General features: G+C 41.2%; 1 protein-coding gene across 1 annotated transcript; it reads left to right on the forward strand.

Annotated features, from left to right (window-relative positions):
* The first annotated feature begins 1,644 nt into the window (after positions 1-1,644).
* Positions 1,645-18,582, forward strand: ACADL (acyl-CoA dehydrogenase long chain). Its single transcript, XM_080398387.1, has 11 exons — positions 1,645-1,802; positions 3,901-4,062; positions 6,340-6,477; positions 6,907-7,071; positions 8,002-8,068; positions 9,327-9,491; positions 10,143-10,244; positions 11,493-11,606; positions 13,725-13,852; positions 15,937-16,023; positions 17,876-18,582. Exons 1-11 carry the CDS (start codon positions 1,729-1,731, stop codon positions 17,967-17,969), a joined length of 1,296 nt encoding a protein of 431 aa, XP_080254513.1. The 5' UTR covers positions 1,645-1,728; the 3' UTR covers positions 17,970-18,582.
* Positions 18,583-18,643: the final 61 nt, after the last annotated feature.

Here is an 18,643-nt window from a genome sequence, read left to right on the forward strand (position 1 = left end):
GCGCCTGGCTGAAAGAACAGCCAGCCAGCTCTCTACATTGCCAGTTATGCTTGGCGAGGCAAGCCTCCTTTCAGGCAGGCCCATCTATAGGAATAGCTGTTCCTGTAGTGCCATCTTCTGGTTTGGGTTGTAGGAACAATATGGGAAAATGGGACTGATCAAAATATTTTTTTTTTTATCTGTTAAAAAGTATTACAACAGGTTTAGACTATGGATCAATATGCAGAAACAGCTAAACCATGCAATTTCTCTCAACAGATTACGTACAATTAATTCACCTCCCAGTAAATTATTAGTTTTAAAATGACAAGATTTTGAAAAATATCTTCTGGGCTGATTTGCTTTGTGTTTTGAGCCATTACAATCTTGCTTTTCAGTTTTTGTTTTATTCCCAACAAACATCAAGGCTCAAAACTCACTTTTTGCTTACACTTTTTGTGCAACCTCATGGTTCTGGAAGGTAACACCTGATGGTTCCCCAACACCATGTGGGGAGTAAGGAAAGCATATAAAATCCCATCGATGGGGATTGTATATCGTTTTAACCCAATCCTCATCACAATGGCGATCAGTAACATCTATTTTCTAGTCAGTTTGTATCTCAGGGTTTTGTTGGTAAAGGACGTGGACAGGACCTCCTTTCTCAGTGAAAGATGCTGCTATACATCTCAAAACTTTTCCAAATGGTTGATTCAGGAAAGTAGTATCTGTCAGGGCTGTCCTGTGCACCAGGGTGGCCACAGGAGCTGAAGGGAGGAAGAACTACGAGCAGACTGTTACATTTTTATCCTCTCCCCCACCTCCAGTGGTTTTCTCTTCCCGAGAGTAATGCTTTCTCCATGCTTTGGAAAGCCCGAGCATATAATAATCATAAACCACCTAGGGAAGCGGCCCTCAAAAAAAAAAAAGGGGGGGGGGGAGGGGCAGGAAATAAGAGTGCTAAAAGATTTTGGTGTGCAGGTTACACAGATTAAACCCCACCGACATCAGGAGTCCGTGGGACAGCCTTCTCACAGGGGCGGCCACTGCCGCCGTCTTGCCGCCAAAATGGACCCTGAGGCGCAGGCCCGAGGGGAGGGCAACCCCGGTTCCCCCTCTTGGTCCCTGGCCAGGGCTGGGGCTGTCAGCCCACCCCCCACCCCCCAAACCGTGACAGCCTCGTCCCTGAGGGACGCCCCGCTGCTGCCGCTCCTATGGAGGGAGGACGAGGCCGTGGCAAGGCTGGGAGCGGCTCACGCCCAGCGCCATCACCCCCCACCCGAGCACATCATCTCCCTCGCCCTGGCGGCCGCCTCACCCTCTCCGGGAGCGCCTGAGTCACCTTTGCTCCCGCTCCCCTCTGTAACGTGGTTTCAAAACTACATTAGAATAATAATTATAACAACACAGGTGTCTCATCATAATCCTCTTGTAAGTCTAGGTGTATCAGAAGAGATGTATATCTGTCTAAGACGGGAGCAGGGGCGACTACAGGGATGTGTGTTGCAAGAGGCTTTGGGCAGCAGCCATCCTACAGTGGTAGGGCAGGGCGAGGAGAGGAACCACACTGACAGAACCGAGAAGCTACCACTAAACGACCCGGAAAGAAAACGAGGATAACAAATTAATAATAACCAACCCACAGGCTTTACAACGTGCCGCCGGGATGGGGCGAGGATCGCGCCGCCCGCCGCCGGCCGAGCTGCGGTGCGCGCTGCCTCGCTCCGCCCTGTCCCGCCGCGGCGCAAGATGGCGGCGCGGCTGCTCCGCCTGCGGGGGTTGCTGCGGGCCGCGGGGCCCCGGCCCTTCTCTGCCCAGGCGAGGTAAGCGGGGCCGGCGGTGCCGCGCTTCGCCGCGGTGCTGGGGTTGAGGCGTGGGTGGAGAGGCGGGTGTTTGCCGGGCGGAGCGGAGGCTACCCGGCAGTCTGGGGTGGGGGACCCCCGCCGCGGCGCACCGTGAGGGTGGGCGTGCGCCCCCGCGCTCGGCGCGGAAGGGGTTTGTATGTCTGGGGGCTCGTCTGCGTGGGGGTGTACGTGTTAGTGGGGTTGCACGTGCTCTATGTACACGCACACACATATATATATACACACATATCGAGATGAATATATAGCTGTGGTGGATATACCAGTATGTATTTGGAGAGATGCGGATGCGTGCTCTGTAAGTGTGTAGCAGGAACGGTAGACGCCTGTGCCTGTAAATACATATATATGCACTCATATATAGGCGCGTGTGATACACGCCTGTGCCTGTAAATATATACATATATAGGCGCGTGTGTGTCTGTGTGCACTTGTGTCCCCGTTGCAGGAGGCAGCTGGGGTCTGGGTGAGCAGCTGGCCCCCCGAGCGGCCCGGGCCCGGCAGGCCCTGCGTGCCCCGTGACGGGGCCGACCTTTGCTCCACTTCCCGTCCACGCGCCGGGGACGCCGAGCCCCGTGATGGGCCGGGCGCGACCTTGGCCGTGCACGGCGGTGACCCGCGGGCCCGTGGCAGGGGGCGAGGGGGGGGGGGGCAGCACGGCGGGGGGCTGCCGCCTGCCCTGCCCTTCCAGCGGTGCCTGCCGGGGCTGCGGTTGGCCTGCGGCAGCAGCCCGGCCCTCCCCGGGGTGCCAGGGGGCTGCGAGCCGCAATTAAACAAAAGGGGTGTGTGTGTGTCTAAATAAACCTCGGTACCATCCGAAACAGCTTCAAAATTAACGTGGAGCTTTTGGGAGAGTTGCTGCGTGCCTGGCGTGGGAAGCCTGTGTTTAAGGGTAGGGAGTACTGGAGTTGCAGAGCCCATTTCTTCCAAAGATTGCTAAAAGTAAATAGTCTGTGTTTCAGGGGCCTTTAATCCTTTGCACCAGGAAGAGCGTCAGTAACTTCATGTGGCAATAAACAAAAGCCTTTGTCTCGGTAGTGGAGTAAATAAGCGTAGGCTTAGCTGGGCTCTGTGGGACTGCGTGCAGTTCCTGCGCAGTGCTGAGAAGCGACAAAATAGCTGGAGAAAGGAACAGCAAATGCATTTTCCATTTAATATAGCTTAGATCTGTATTTATAATTCCTGATGATTTTTGGCAATAAAATAGAGGCAAGTCAAGATCTCAATGTGTAAATGTAAGAAGTGAATTTTCATTTCAGCCCTAAAATAGTACACTGTCCTTGATGTTCTAAACCCCTACAAAAGCTTTAAACCCTTCGCTGTTAATTTGCAATTATACTTCTCTTGCATGGTTTCAACTGCTGACAGTTACCACTCTTAGAGTTCGTATTTTTTGTTAAAGCAGCGTTATATTTTCACATATATTTTTATCAGAGTATTGGGAGGGTTAGCCTTCCTGTACAACAAAACCAGCATAAATTAGAAGAAATTAGATAGCATTATTTTCAAGGTTGGAACTATGCACATATATGTAATAATGCAGAGTATAATACTGCCCGCGGAGCATGCAGATCCATATTGTAGTCATTTTTATTTTGAGTGTGTGAATTTTCAGTGTCATGGATTTGCAATTTTGGCACTTTTGGGGGGCATGTACAGAACAAACAAACACACAAAAAGTGTACTTGTTCAAAAAGTTACCCCCTCAGTTTAAATTGAGCTGAATTGCATTTTGGAAGTTGCTTGGCAGGGGGAGAAGGCAGTGACTTTTTTAGCATCTCTAAAGAACAGAAACCTTATCCTCTTACCTTTGTATGTCTTACTATTGTTTTTAATTTGTTTGAAGCATTAAGGACAGACCGGTCTTGCTTTACTTCCTTTCACAGCCCAGCAAAGTTATATGTTAGTTCTTTATCGTGAGTATGCTTTGGACCCAATAGTGTGCTAGATTTGGAATGTGAACTATGTTTAACACCACAGGTGTTTCCTTTCTTTTAAAAGCATTATGTAAATGGAGGTGTCTGTGTCCTAACAGATCCTTTCATTTGTCTTTTTTTAGTCCTCTGCAAACTGAACAGCATGGCACAAAGCGCCAAGAACCATCTTCTGCTAAAAGTTTGATTGATATAGGCACCCGGAGGATCTTTTCATCAGATCATGATATCTTCAGGGACAGCGCCAGGAAGTTCTTTCAGGAAGAAGTGCTGCCTTTTCATGCAGAGTAAGATACCTCTTAAATACACTGGTTTGCCAAATAGAGTATATTTTTTCCCCAAAAATGCTTTTTGGGGTATCACTATTAACATGACAGGATGAACAGGATATTTGTTTTCATTTACAAGCTTTCTATTTCCAGTTTACTCAATTAAAACAAACTTGCCTATGAAAATCACGTGAAAAAATCACACATAATCAAAATTCATTGCTTTTTTTGAGTACCATTGTAGGCAATCTGGTGTCCTCGCCTTAGGCCTATGAGCAGGCAAATGCAGTTTGCAGAGTTGCAGCGCAAGTATCCCTGCTAGGTATTAACTGTGACACTGAAATCTGGGGGTTAGAGTTAGGGAGCCAATTCAGTTCCTACGCTGTTGTACTGCTGTCATCCAAAATAGCATTGATGTTGTGTCTAGGTTGCATTGCAGTAGATTTTGTAAATGCAGTACACGTAGGATGGTAAGCTGAATTATGTATTACCAAGAAACTTGCACAATGTATCTTTGTTTAATTTTTTTTTTTCTTCTGTGGAAGTAGGGGTCTTCATGAAGTAGAAGTGTCATGCTTCCATTGAACTAGAGCTGGAGGGTGTTTTTCACCCTTATTTAGCTATATCAAATCACGTTATAGTTGGGAAAGGAAAATAAATGAACTCAGAACATGTTTTTGAACAGAAAGCATTAAGCTGCAGTAGTGTCTTAAGCAATTTTTACTTTACTTGAAAAACATTCCTGCAAAAATGCTGGGGGGTAGTGAAGGGCTTATTCTTAAATCACGCTGCTAGATGAGTTTTCTGATGCAGCTCACAGTGTGTATCCACAAACAGTTGAGATGGCACAATTGAGTGGGTGGGGTGTTGTGGCTCTGGGGCAGAAATTAACAGCAGGAGGCAATGGAAACAGCTTACATCAGGATTGTTGCTAACTATTTTTTTCATCCTCAAACCATGACCTCAAAGTAGTATGCTTTTCCACTGTACAATCATATTCCATCCACAAAACCAGATGTTCTTCCTCATCTTCTGTTAGAATGACTTCCAGTACAGGCTTGTGAACAGGTACTGACTCGGCGCGAGGTTACTGAAGATCCTGTTTGCTAGCTTGCTGACACAACTATTTCCTAGAGAGACTGGAAGAAGTATGACTTGTGTTCTTGCATCATTTCAGCGACCTATGAACCATTCTGTTCTCACGCCTTTCAAGTAAACAAGGAAGCTTCAGGCATTGATTGGCTGGGCCGACATGAAGAGGCAAATGTACCATCAGTGAATGCAGTTGTGCATTATTGTGAGGAGGAGAAGCTTTGATGATGGGTGAAGCAGAGACAGGAGTGGCCCTGAAAGTGATGGGAGGGAAAAGCAAAGATATTTGCAAGAGAGATTGGTTTTAAGATTTCTGGTGTAGGAGCAAAAGCTCTGGGAATGAGCTTAAATATGTAGGGTAAGATACTTTATGAACTGTGGGTAGAGTGCTGTGGTATAGCTCTGCTGCACACAGGTGTGTCAGAGGAGTGTCTCCGATACAATCTGTGTGCCATACAACTTTAAAATTATGGTTTAAAAAGAAAAACACAAAAAGCTGGGCTATTATTAATGGCCATCCAGCTTTCTGTTGAGTTTACAAACTCAATAGAGGCACTATTTTTCCAAGAATAAGTGATTCTTGTGGTGTTAAAGTTTGCAGACTGTCAGCAGATAAGCCTCAACTATTTATTTACAAACTTGAAACCACTTTAAAGCAGTAATTTACCAGCTTACAGTACTGGCTTGTAATAAGTGCACAGGACTGATTTTGATACAGAATTTGTTAACCTGTTAACACTTCATTCTCATAAAGCAGTTCTCATTGGTAGAGTGGAAATCTTTCACAAAAGATGCTGATGTATTATACTTATTCTGTACATGAGGAAAATGGAATGTCAGGAAGATAAAGACCTGCTTGTAATTATCCAGATGGTTGTGGCTAAATCTCCTAAATACCAGGCTGGTACTCAGACCAATAGGCAGCACTGCCTTTCATAATAAGTCTGAAAGAGATGTCAGGCTATATGTTGGAAGCCGGAGTTCAGACTTCTTACGCAGTTATTAAGCTTATTGTTAAGCCACCACTTCTTAGCTGTGAAATACAGTTGTCTGTGTACCCTGCACATTGTCTGTTGGCAAGACTGAAGGTGTCTTCCTATGCAGTGAAACCTGGCTGTGGGTGTTCTAGTGTGAAGCAGCAGCCATGACAAATAGTAGCACATAGAGCCTATGCATGACTCCGTTCTTGTGTTCGTTTTGCAGATGGGAAAAGGATGGCCAGGTGAGCAGGGAGCTCTGGGAAAAGGCTGGACAGCAGGGTTTGCTGGGTGTTGCTATTGCTGAAAAACATGGAGGCATTGGAGCAGATATTCTCTCTTCAGCTATAGTCTGGGAGGAGCAGTAAGTACTACACTTCAGGAAAAATTTCAGTGATGTTATGAAGAGACTGTATTTATTTTCCATAAGATGTTCTCGTTATGGAATATGTTTGTATAGAGAAAATGGTCCTATCTTACTTGTGGAAAGGATAGTTTAGACATATGTAAATCCCTCCTGTTTTAAATATTCCAGATGACTTTTTCATTACTAAATGTCATTGTACTCCACGGTTAGGACTTTGTGGCTGGGGGAAGCTTTTTTGTTGGTCTAGTAGGTTATATACCCATTTGACTGTGAAAGTACATTCTATAAATAACAGTACAAGTGCCACAGGCTCAAATTGTCTCAGACTTCTGTGTGGTGCAGTTTTCTTCATTGTTTGGTATATGTTGTAACAGTGTGCAGTTCAGTGTTTAAATCTTTGTAGTAATTTTTTTCTCCCTCCCCAAGGATGTATGTTAACTGTACAGGCCCAGGATTCAGCCTTCATTCAGATATAGTCATGCCCTACATTGCAAACTATGGCTCTGAAGAACAGATTAAACGCTTTATCCCTGAAATGGTTGCAGGCAGGTGTATTGGAGCTATTGCAATGACAGAACCTGGGGCTGGCAGGTAAGCTAAATATTGAAATAATGGTCTTGACAGTATGTACTCTTTATTTATGAGTGAAAAAATGCTGAGCCTCCTGGTTATATGGCCATTTCAGTGACTAGACAAATCCTAGATCAGGTGGGACTTCAAAAAAGCATGTTACTTATAGATGACAGATTTATCATTTTAAGATACTTGCTCAAGAATCCATTTCTGTATTGGCTCACTGTGGGCACATATGCTTTGTATTTGCTTTTATAGTTACTAACTTGCTTGTCACGTGAATATACTTTTAATATGAAACATAGTCAGGAGAAAATTACATATTTTTGTAAAGAGGGCTTGACTTTGCTATTAGCTTTTGTTTGGAAGAGAACACTTTATTTTCTTTCCTCTGAACCCTTTCAGAGAAATGTTCCTCCTTGCCTGTCATTACTGAAGGGCAGACAGCACATGTTTGGAGTAGACACGGCCGACCTGGCCAGTTTCCCAAACAGAGAAGGACAGGTGAAGAGCAAAACCTGTTGGTGTCATGCCTCTACAAATGGTAGATGTTGCCAGTGGCTTTTTACAGAGCCTCCTGATCAGGGTTGAGCCTGCTTAGAGGATGTGGTTTTGATTGGTGTTTGTCATCTAAAGCATATTGGGGTAAGGGGATGCTGACCCACTGGGGCCAGTGCTTGTATTACACCACCTTCCACAACCAGATTATGTTAAAATGGGACTTTTATTCTTGTACGATTGCATAGATTTATCATCCCTTTCCACAGCTTGTGGTTTCTGTTACACTCTGAGCTATTTCACTGTGTTTCCCTATCTTCATATGTGTTTTCACTGATCTTATGCTTGGACTGTATAAAATCTACCTTATTTTTTACTGGGTGAAATTGAAGATAACAAATTTTAGCTTCTGGAATGTTTTTTTGAAGGACCTTTTGAATTTTGTTTTAGTGACTTGCAGGGAGTACGAACTTATGCGAAAAAAGATGGAAGTGACTGGATTCTTAATGGGAGTAAGGTAAGTGAATAGATGTATATATTGCTTGTAGGCTTGGAGAACTGAATGCATTTAGGTGGTGAAGAATACACACCGCTGTTAGCATCTTCCCCCAGTCCTTTCACTTTTGTTTATTTTTGTGGGTTATGTTGTGGGGTTTTCTCCCCATTTACTTTAAGAGGACTTAAGATGTTTCTGTTGCTGGAAATTTACAGACCAAATTATGGGAGGGCTTGAGTAGGTTATTTTTGTAGCTTTTAAATAACTATCAAAAGGCTTATTTTCCCTTAAACTGGGAAGAAAAGGAAAAGAAAAAAAAAATCCTACATAGTATAAGCAGGACCAGGGCTGTTTTATTAATGAGGTTGAACAACAAAACATATATAGTACCACTGAAATTTTCTGTGGCCTGAGTAAAAACTTGGGTTTCCACAATGCAAACAGTGGAGTCTTTATTCAGGAGCCTGATCATGTTAGAAGGAGGGGGAGGGGGAAAAAAAAAAAAAAAAAGACTGCATCAGATGCGCTCTGTGTGTTGTCAATTTGTTGCAAAGCTGACAGCATTAACCTCTTCTTTCATTGCCATAATAAAAAAGGAGGAAGACAGAAATAGTGTTCAGATGGAAGTGTGGGTTCAACATGTTTTTTTTTAAAGCTATGAAAAGACTTAATCTTCTTTCTCCCCCTCTTCTTTTGTACTTCTGATGATGACATGGTACTGATACAGCCTTCTGGCCGTTAACAGAATTTCAAGTGCTGAGAATGTGTGCAAATAAATATGTACACACAGATGTTCAAAAGGATACTTGCTTATGCTGCACAAGCCAAGCAGGACAGATAGCTCATTTCTTTTGCTGGAGTAAAGATGGATCACTTTGGCAGGTTCATGAGTCATTTTACAGAATTATAGTAAGCAGTTGTGACAAGAAGCTGTTGATAGTTTTGCATGTTGTATGTTGCTAATTTAGGCTCTAGAAAAAGAGAAGCTCTGTGTTCATTTACTATCTACATTTTGATACCATATTCCTTCTTCCTCATAGGACAGATCTATGCATTAACTTCTAGTCCACACAATACTTCTCAAAATAATTCCTACTTTAATAGACTTTGTTCCAAAACACTTAATTCAGAAAGCTTACAGTTCTGCTGGACATTTAAACCTTGCCTTTCAATTCACCTGTGAAATTATCAATGCAATTTTTCTTTCTGCTGCTTGGTGATCTCTCCTGACTTCTGTCCACCTAGCTTGTTGCTTTATTCCAAGTTGCATTTTTTACAGGTATTCATCACTAATGGTTGGATGAGCGATGTAGTGATCGTGGTTGCAGTTACAGACCGGGAGGCCCGATCTCCTGCTCATGGAATCAGCCTTTTTCTGGTGGAAAATGGAACAAAAGGTTTCATCAAAGGACGCAAGCTGAACAAAATAGGCCTGAAAGCTCAAGTGAGTTTGTACAATCCCTAACACATCATAGACTTGGAGGAAGTCTAAAACTACTTTAATGGAACTGTGGTGCTATTCTAGTTCTTAGTCTTAGTCAGAACACGTGAAGTATGTATGCTGAGTTTGCCAAGGGAGGTCTGAAGCATGTGATGTGCAGGGAGAGGCTGAGGAAGTGGATTTGTTTGCTCTGAAGAAGCCTGGAGGAATGGGATCTTGTTGATGTCTTCAGCTACCTAACGGTCAGCTGTAGCTATAGTGGAGCCAAATCCTTCTTGGAGGAGCACAGTGAAAGGGAGAGTGGCAAAGGATACAAGTTACATTAGGGAAAATTCTAAATAGGTGTTAAGAATGAAAATTCACCGTAAAAGTGATCAGATACTGGGACAGGGGCCCAAAGAAGTCGTGGAGCTTCCATCTTTGGAGCTTTGGAAAGCGTAACTGGACAAGGCCCTCAGCTGCTTGTTTTGCTGGAGCTGCTTTGAGTAGGAGATAAACTAGACAATGTCTGAAGGACCCTTCCAACCTAAGTGTGTGTGTTAACTGTGATAACAAGTTAAAATGTACAGTAGCCAGAAACGATGAGTTCAATTGAAATGGAATGAAGAGATGAGAATGTCAAACTATAAACTGTTGCATTTAAAACCCTCTTAGGACACAGCAGAGCTGTTTTTTGAAGATGTGCGGTTGCCAGCCAGTGCCTTGCTTGGAAAAGAGAATAAAGGCTTCTATTACCTCATGGCAGAGCTCCCTCAGGTAAGAGAAACATGTTTGCAGTCTGTAGGAAGAATACAGAGACAATTTGTGTCATGGCAAGAATCTGCCTTGGTCTTAAGATTATGTGTTTTGGGGAGCCATCTTGGGCTCAGAATTGGGATGTCTGTAGGCAATGTTGTGTTGAAACTGCTGCTTTTTAGTTGGAGTACACTGTTCCTAGTGCTAAAAGTGCAATTCTTTAGGCATTGGTAAAAATGTTGATATCACAGCAGCTCAAAGTCGCGTCTCTTAATCAACAACCCAGCTGTTGAAGAGAACCTGAGGGTATTTAAAAGAAGATAGGACTGTTTTCTTGTGTACTTCTAGCTTGGAACCACTTTGGTTAGTAAATTAAATATGGCGTGGAGGTCTGTGATGCATTTGGCATTCTCTTTAAAGAAGCAAGCAAGCACTGCAATTCTAGCTTTTTTACCAGCAGAAGTATATTAAAGATGTAAGGAACTGTTTATTTGTCCACGTAGCAAAGTAAAGAAATTATTTAGTTGCCAAAATAACCTTGCTAGTGGAAATAACAGTTTACAACTTAGTTTACAGAGTTTCGGAATTATTTGGGAGGACAAAGAGGCAATGTGGTTCCTCAAAACATGACTGTGCTTTGTCAAAACTATGACTTTGTATTTGCCTCATCTGGTAGGGATCACGTTTGTTTTAATTTTATACTGTGACTAAATACGAAACCTGATGAAAGGAAATCTTTTACTGCTTTAAAGAAATAGATGCACTTGTGAACAGCTTCAACATGATGCATCAGATGATTTCAACAGTGCTAGAAGTAATTGTTCTGTACTTAGTTTGTGTTTTTAAAGATGTTACAAGGAAGGAAAAAACAGCCAAGCCTTTTTTGTAGATTTTGTTTTTTTCTAGAGATGTCAATTGAAATTGTCAAATACAGTTGTTTAAACCAAGCAGTGAAAGCCAATAATTGAAACAGAATTTGGTGTGAATTTTTCAGTCAGTATGAGTCATGTGGTTGATTGTAGCTATTTTTTGAGTCATGGTGGTGATAGAACATTACCCTGGAAAGGACTTAGAAGTGAGCTTCAGGCAGCAAGGCATTTGTCTCACTCATTAATTTCAGTAATGCAGTGTGTCTGATTTGGGACTTAGTGTGATTTCTGCCTCCCCACCCTTAATGAACAATACTGAACATCTGTGTCCCAATTGTGCATCTGATACAGAGAAATGTAGGACTAATTCAACTGGATTCCATAATTTGTGTTTCAAAAGGAAAGACTGCTAATTGCTGATATGGCTCTTGCTGGTTGTGAATTCATGTTTGAAGAAACAAGGAATTATGTGAAGCAGAGAAAAGCTTTTGGGAAGACAATTGCACACTTGCAGGTGAGTTTGAATGGAGAGACTTTGTATACAGATTCCAGTGTGTGTTTGCTTTATATCTGTGTATGTGAAATAGTGAGCAAATGAAAATCACTGGGCTATTTTCAAAGGACTATTTGCACAGGTTGCACTGTTGCACTGTGGCTGTTGCATGCCTCCATGCCCATCGTTAGTGTCTGAAGAACAAAAATAATTTAAAAATTCAACACCACAAAGGCCTTAGTGTATATATTTTACAGTTCAGAGGTAACTCCCAGCAGTGCTGCTTTTGGAAGTGAGATATGCAGGCAGAAACTATACTGGCTTTTTGCTGCTCCGACAAAAATATTAGCTTGCATTTTGCTGTCAGAGGTCCTCATCACAGAGTCTATTACACCTGCATGTATTTCTGTATCTGCCTGGAATCCTACAGACTGCAGAAGAGCTTGGTGCATGTGCAGGTACTGCATTTCTCTGCACATAATGCATTGCAGAAAATTGAACTTTGATGCTGGTGGGGGCTCCCAGGCAGTGACCTTGCTGTCTGAATGCCTGCAGGGGTGTTTGTATTCAGCTTTATGGGTATTGTAATGAGATTCCTCAGCTAGCAGCTAGCTGGGTATTTAAGTGACTGCACATAAAACTGTTGGGTCATTCTCTGTGAGCGTACCTCACTCCTGACAGTGGTAGTTAATTGTGTTTTGAGACGTTTATGCCTATGCTCTTTAGTTGCAGTCATAAACCAGATGTTGCTTTCCGCAGTATTGTGATACAGTTTTCCTGAAAACCACATTTAACTGTTAGGACTGAAGCGGACAAAGCTCCTGCATGTTTGGTTTATAGATGGAGGTGACTCATGTGGGTTAGAGGATGTTGTCTGCCTCTTTTTCACTTTTTTAATATAAATTTGAAATAATTTTAAAAAATACCCATTTCAAAGTTTTGAGACTTCCTTTGCAAAATCAGTTCTTTAGTTGTGAATAGTAGCAGAATTGGGCCCTTTAGAGGCTGGAATGTTAGGTATCTTCCAGGAAATTAGAATCTTCATCTGTTTTTAAAATTAACATTCAGCAATCCATAATTCTAGATGGAATTTAGTATGTGCAGTGTGCAGCTTTAACACAAAATAAGTGGTTTACCTTTTTTTAATATAGGTAAGGGATGCTTCCTAACTGTGGTTCACTGTGCAGAGACCTCCAAAATAATCTCCTTTTTTAGGCTAGCCCATTGCCAACCACCAGGTGGCCAATAAACTTCATAAAGTATATTATTTTTGCCAAAATAAGCCATTCTTGCCTACCTTTTCAGTTTCATTGTTGTTGCTGATGGCTAGAATGTGCATATAATCAAAAATCCTTCCTAATTAGAGCTCTGCCTTGCCCAATTCATTTAGTCAAGCCACAGTACAATGTGTCAAATAAATCTTTTCTTGTAATAGTAGACCAAGTCCATTATATTTATTGTCAAGGGAAGTAAGAAGACTTTTTTAATACATGTTTTTATAACTGTGAGATTAGAAAAAAAATTCTGTTAGTGAGTGGTGGTTTTATCCCCTCCCTACCAGAATTATAAGAAGATGGTTGAATGGTTGCCTGGTCTGGTTTTATATAACCTTAGCAATGAATTTAACCCCTTCTATTGAGAAACTTTTCCAATGTGACAGAACTCAGTGTTGAAAACCTTTCCGATAGGTAGTCTAAAATTTCCTTTGTTTTTGCTTGTGTCTCTTTGCATATGACACAAACTCTGAAGAACTGAATGTGTAGAAAAAGGGTTCAGTAGATGATGAAATATTATTAATTGTGGAAATCGGTGGCTGTACAGACTGAAAGGATGTTCCCCCACAAGAGGGAGCTGAGAGTGACAGAACACCCAGTGCCTCCTACTCTGCCATGTCTAGGAATGTTTTTAAGTTGGTCTTGAGAAGGAAAGGGCAGTAATTTTCTCTAATAAGATTTGTAAAGACATAATTGTACGGAAAGTAAGCTGCCTTCTGGTGTACAGAGATGAAGTTATTTGAAATGGTGGTTTTTAACAGAAATCCTTCTAGAAAATGTTCCATTTTCTGCTTCAAATATCACTTAAAACCTACTAATTCTGCTCTTTCTTTCCTCTGCCTCACCCATCCACTTCCAAATTAAGACAGTACAACACAAGTTGGCAGAAATGAAAACGCAGATTTGCGTGGGCCGAGCTTTTATGGACAACTGTTTGCAGCTGCATGCAGATAAACGTCTGGACTCCTCCACAGCTTCTATGGCAAAGTATTGGTATGTGGTTAAAAGTAATTTGGAAGTGTTACTTGCATGATCTTGACAGGAGTCTAATGATAAAAATGCTGAACTGTTCAGATCTAATGAAAAGATAAAATTACTGTCTGATTAATAATAACATTGTCAGCTTCTAGTAGAGACCACTAGCTTTAACTTTAATCATGTAGTCAACAAAAATCTTAGTTACATTGAAAACTAGTGTTAGTTAAACAGATCAACTTCAAAATAATAGCATGCTTTTAAAATAGGCTTCCATTAATAACAAGATCAGGACTCAACTTAAGGTTTGAGTAAAAGTGAGTATTTCATCGGTGTTCAGACAAAGCTTTGCATTTTACTGTAGCTAATTGTTGTTAGACATGTTTTTTGTTTGTTTATTTTTAATGGGGGGATGTTTGTTGGTTTTATTTAAAGCATAGGTTTCTTTCAGGCTCATATGACACTTTTTAGATATTGTTACTTAGCAACAGTTGTTTGGCCCACCCGGTTTTTGAAGCTCTCTGATTTTGGGAAGAAATAGTTGGCTACAACTGTTGCTGTAACTGAGACAAACAGTGCTTTCCTTTATTGGCCAGAACTCCTCCTCCCTCTCCCTGTCCTTGGTAGTGTTATCTGTTAACTTCGGTTTAACTAGAGCAAGCTGGATGGGTAGAGGCATCTAAGATAGTGGCATATGAATTTGTACAGTTTTATTTTGCTTACAGAGAAAGGAGAGAAAAGCACATTGGACATGAACAAACAGTTTCACGGAAGATGCATAGGTTTACAGATTCCAGGCTTCTAAGAATAAGGATTGAGGAAATGAACAGAGAGTACTAAGGGAGTCCAGAAAGAATATTTACAAGGAAAGAAAGGATTTTGATTGGGTTCTATTCCTGGCACTGATTACCTAGAAGTACCAGGTACATAAGCAGAGGCATTCACTTTTGAGGAGGAGGAAGAAACATCTAGTGCCAGCTCAGATACGCAGACTTACTTCCTCAACAAATTTCCCAAAGAGGCATTTGAAACTCCCCCACGTTCCCAACTGTTTAGTGCCACAATTTGTTATGTGTTTCCTCTTTACCTAGTGGAGTCCCTGTGACTCCCTTCCGTAAAACTATCTTAAATAGTATAGAAAGTACTTGAATGTAAATTATGTTATTCCCTAATGTTTCAGGAGACCGTCTCCAGTACGGTCAATGACTTGAGTTAGAGCTTTGAAGGATTTTAAAACATAGTTTGTGCATCTCTTTTCTAATATCTTGTGAAAGGGCTTTAGGTTTTATTTGGTGGTGACAGGTTGTATGATATACCTAAACTAATTTGAAAATACATTTAGGAAAGACAGTTGCAGTAACTCACTGCTGCAGGCTTAAAGTTAGTATAATTAAACTGTAAGGATTTAACTGGATGAGAGGATGGTTTGGAGAAAAGGACTCTTACATTCTTACGTTAGAAGCAATGCCACTCTGAAAGTTGTATGCTTAGAAAGCGTTTGGGGGGGTGTGTGTGTTATGTCTTTCAACCTTAGCTTGAACTCCCAATGCAGTTAAATCCATATTTTGCAGTTAAATACATATTTTGCCTTTAAATCCATATTTTGCGGTGAGCAATCCTCTTCAAGAATTGCAGTATTTTTTTAGAATTGAAACCCAGAAAATATGAGGAAAATAAATTATCCTTAGGTGATGGTCATACTCAGAGCATTCCAGTGTGCTGTGAGTTGGGGGGGCAGGAGGGAAGCCAATGATTCTGTTAATTTTTGATGAAGGTGAGGGATTTGGTAAGAAAAGAGACTATCACCTGCTTTACAAAATAAATCTTTTAGCCTGTAAGAAAGATAAATAATCTTGTCTATTTTGAAAGCTTTCCTGCTCTGAAAGCTCTACCATAAGGAGAATGTATCTTTAATACATTAAATTGAAGAGGAAGAAAAAAGTCCCTCAGAATATGAAGTATTTTAATGGCCAGCATTCAAAATCAGTTATATAGAGTAAAATGTTTGGTTATATTTTTGGCTCGCTAACTTACCTGTATCTATAGTCATGTTTCACAGCATAACGTTCTTCTGAAAACAAATTTCTCTCTGACCGCTTAAGGTGTTCTGATCTGCAAAACAGCATAGCTACACAGTGTGTGCAACTGCATGGAGGATGGGGGTACATGTGGGAGTATCCAATTGCAAAGTAAGTGTAACACTTCAGGCTTGAGTGATGAAAGATTACCAGCAAAGTAAAATGAGGCACTTCCTTTAGGTCTAATTGTCAGTTGTTCAGTGTTGGTACTGATTTACTGTTCCTTTTCTTATCATGTTTATTGAAAGGCAATCTACTGTACAGATGTCTGCAGGAAGGCTTTGTTTTGATTCTCCAAATAATTCATAAGCTGTTGAGCAATTATTACCTGTTTTTTCACAAAATAGAAGTTGCTTTTCTAGCAGAAAACATTAATTGGGAAAAACAGAAGAAATGTAAAAATGAAAATGAGGAGCTAGTTTGTATGTCTTATCTGAAATTAATGCTGACATATGAATGAAAACATGTTGGTAAATCTAAGTCTTGTGTAATACCACAAAATAAGAAACTGCTTCATCAAGAACTTGACTGGCTATGTTCAGCTTTTACACCTTCTTAAATGAAAAATCTAGATTTATATGTAGAAAGAGGAATTTGCCATTCCCAATTCTTTGGCTATTTTATGAGTTTAGGGACATTTATGGAGTTCTTTTATATAACTCCTGGTGTATTATCTGTGAAGATGTGTTTTCCTTTTGTGTACATACCACTTGCCTCACTAAGTAGAGTTTTGGGTGCTGTTTCTATTTAAAAAAAAAAAAAAAGAAAAAGAAAGGGTAATCGGATAATAGAAGTAGCAAAACAAGGACTGCTGTGCAGTTGTCTTAAAAAAATTAGTTGAAGTTATCTGCTTAACTGAGTAGATTTTTTTTATTTTATTCTGAATACATCAAGTGTATGAAATGTTGCTTCAAAATAACTTTTTCCTGCATGTTTTTAATGAGTGTAATTTGTGAGTGTTCTGCACCCTATCTTACTAAATAGGAAGGTCAGCAAGCCCTGTTCATGGTGTCCTCGAACCATTGCTTATCTGTGTGTGCAGTAGTTGTCCGTACAGGGTTTTATTATCCTCATGGTTCAGCAACATGTGTGTTTCCAGAGAATGCCACATAGCTCCTGGGCTGCTCTCTGTATAATGAAGCAGAATTAAGATGGAAAAGCACGCTGTCATCGTCCTGTGTGCTGTCACCAGCTGTGCATGTACTGGGGCCGGTTCCAGCATGAGGATGGAAGTGGTTTGGCTGCATGCAGCTTTTCGGCTGCTGGCCCAAATGGAGCTAGAGAGCTGGTTTCAGTAGAAGGCTGTAGCCAGCTGACATGAAGCCAGTCGGCACTTACTTTTCCTCCCAAAGTATTTGAGTCCCACCTCAAAGAAAGAACTGACAGCACCGTTAACAGTCCTCTCGACAGGATCAGACAGGCCAGGGCATTAGAGCACGTTACTGCGATAACTATTGGTTCAGCTCTGCAGGAGTTTCTTTTCGCAATGACAAGGCACCTGGGTCTTGTGGTTCATGCAGGAGTGCTGTTCTGTAAGATGAGCATGGTGTTGTGAATGGGGGCTTTGGTGTCTGGAGTTGAGTTAATGCACAGTTGACGTGAGGAAGAGAGGGAAGGGGGGGGGGGGCAGGGGAAGCGGTAGGAGTCTGCTCTCATAAATCTTATTTCATTTTTGTTTAATTAGGGGGGATAGTGGAGGCTTTACAAAGTAAACAAAAAAACATGGAAGAGATACTGACCAGATGCCTAGTTTGGCACAGTACCTTGGAAAGGTGAAATATTTTAGGTAGTTGAAACCTCTTTGAAAGCGTGAAGCTCTTAAAAAATGGGAATAGATAGCATACTTTGAGAAGAGGGATCTTCAAAGATCAAACTTGATCTTTTTCTTTTGATTGTCCATTCTGAGGAATTGTTTTTAATCTTTCCTTGTTTTTATGTTTTTGTTGGGTTTTTTTCCCCTCAGAGCTTTCGTGGATGCCCGTGTTCAGCCAATCTATGGAGGTACCAATGAAATAATGAAAGAACTTATTGCTAGAGACATTGTCAGTGACAAGTAAGGCAGATGCTTACTACTTTGGAGTCCTTCAGAGTCCTTTTATGTTAACATATGGCATAAAATCAGACATCAGAATGTAAGTAAAATAATTGTGGTGTATCATATTTTTTCAGGGAAGTGACACTTTTAAAAAGTGTTGATAACAACAGTGTGCTCATATGCAGGATATCTAATATTTGATGAACTTTCAAGTTAAATATCTTTGGACAACAGAGAGTAATTCTCTGGGTTCCAGAAGTTCTGGTAGTGAAAGGCAGTTTTGTGTGTGGAACATTATTATAGTTTGATATTTCAGGCTTGATACTGTTACATTGAATCCAACCCTCGCTTTTCAAAATCAAACCTTTTCCAGAGAAGCCACGTTCCTTACCAATAAACAGAAGTTAAAGGTTAATGTAACTTTGAATTTATGTTTCCCCTTGAAAAGTATCATTCTGCAAAGCGGAACTTGAAACTTTTGCTACTGTTACTATGCACCTGCTTACTGCACCGCATCCACCTGCTGTAGGACCGGGGAATGCACCACTGACCTCTATGTTTACATGTAACCCAGAATGCCTTATTTTAATTACTTTGTTCAATTAAATATAATAAAGCATTTCTATGCAATCTCACGGTTGTCTGCACTACTCAAAGCCCGAGGAAGAAGCAGGATGTTCCTCTGGGCTCATATTC

This window comes from Falco punctatus, assembly GCF_963210335.1.
Source record: "Falco punctatus genome assembly, chromosome: 8".
Classification (NCBI taxonomy): Eukaryota; Metazoa; Chordata; class Aves; order Falconiformes; family Falconidae; genus Falco; species Falco punctatus.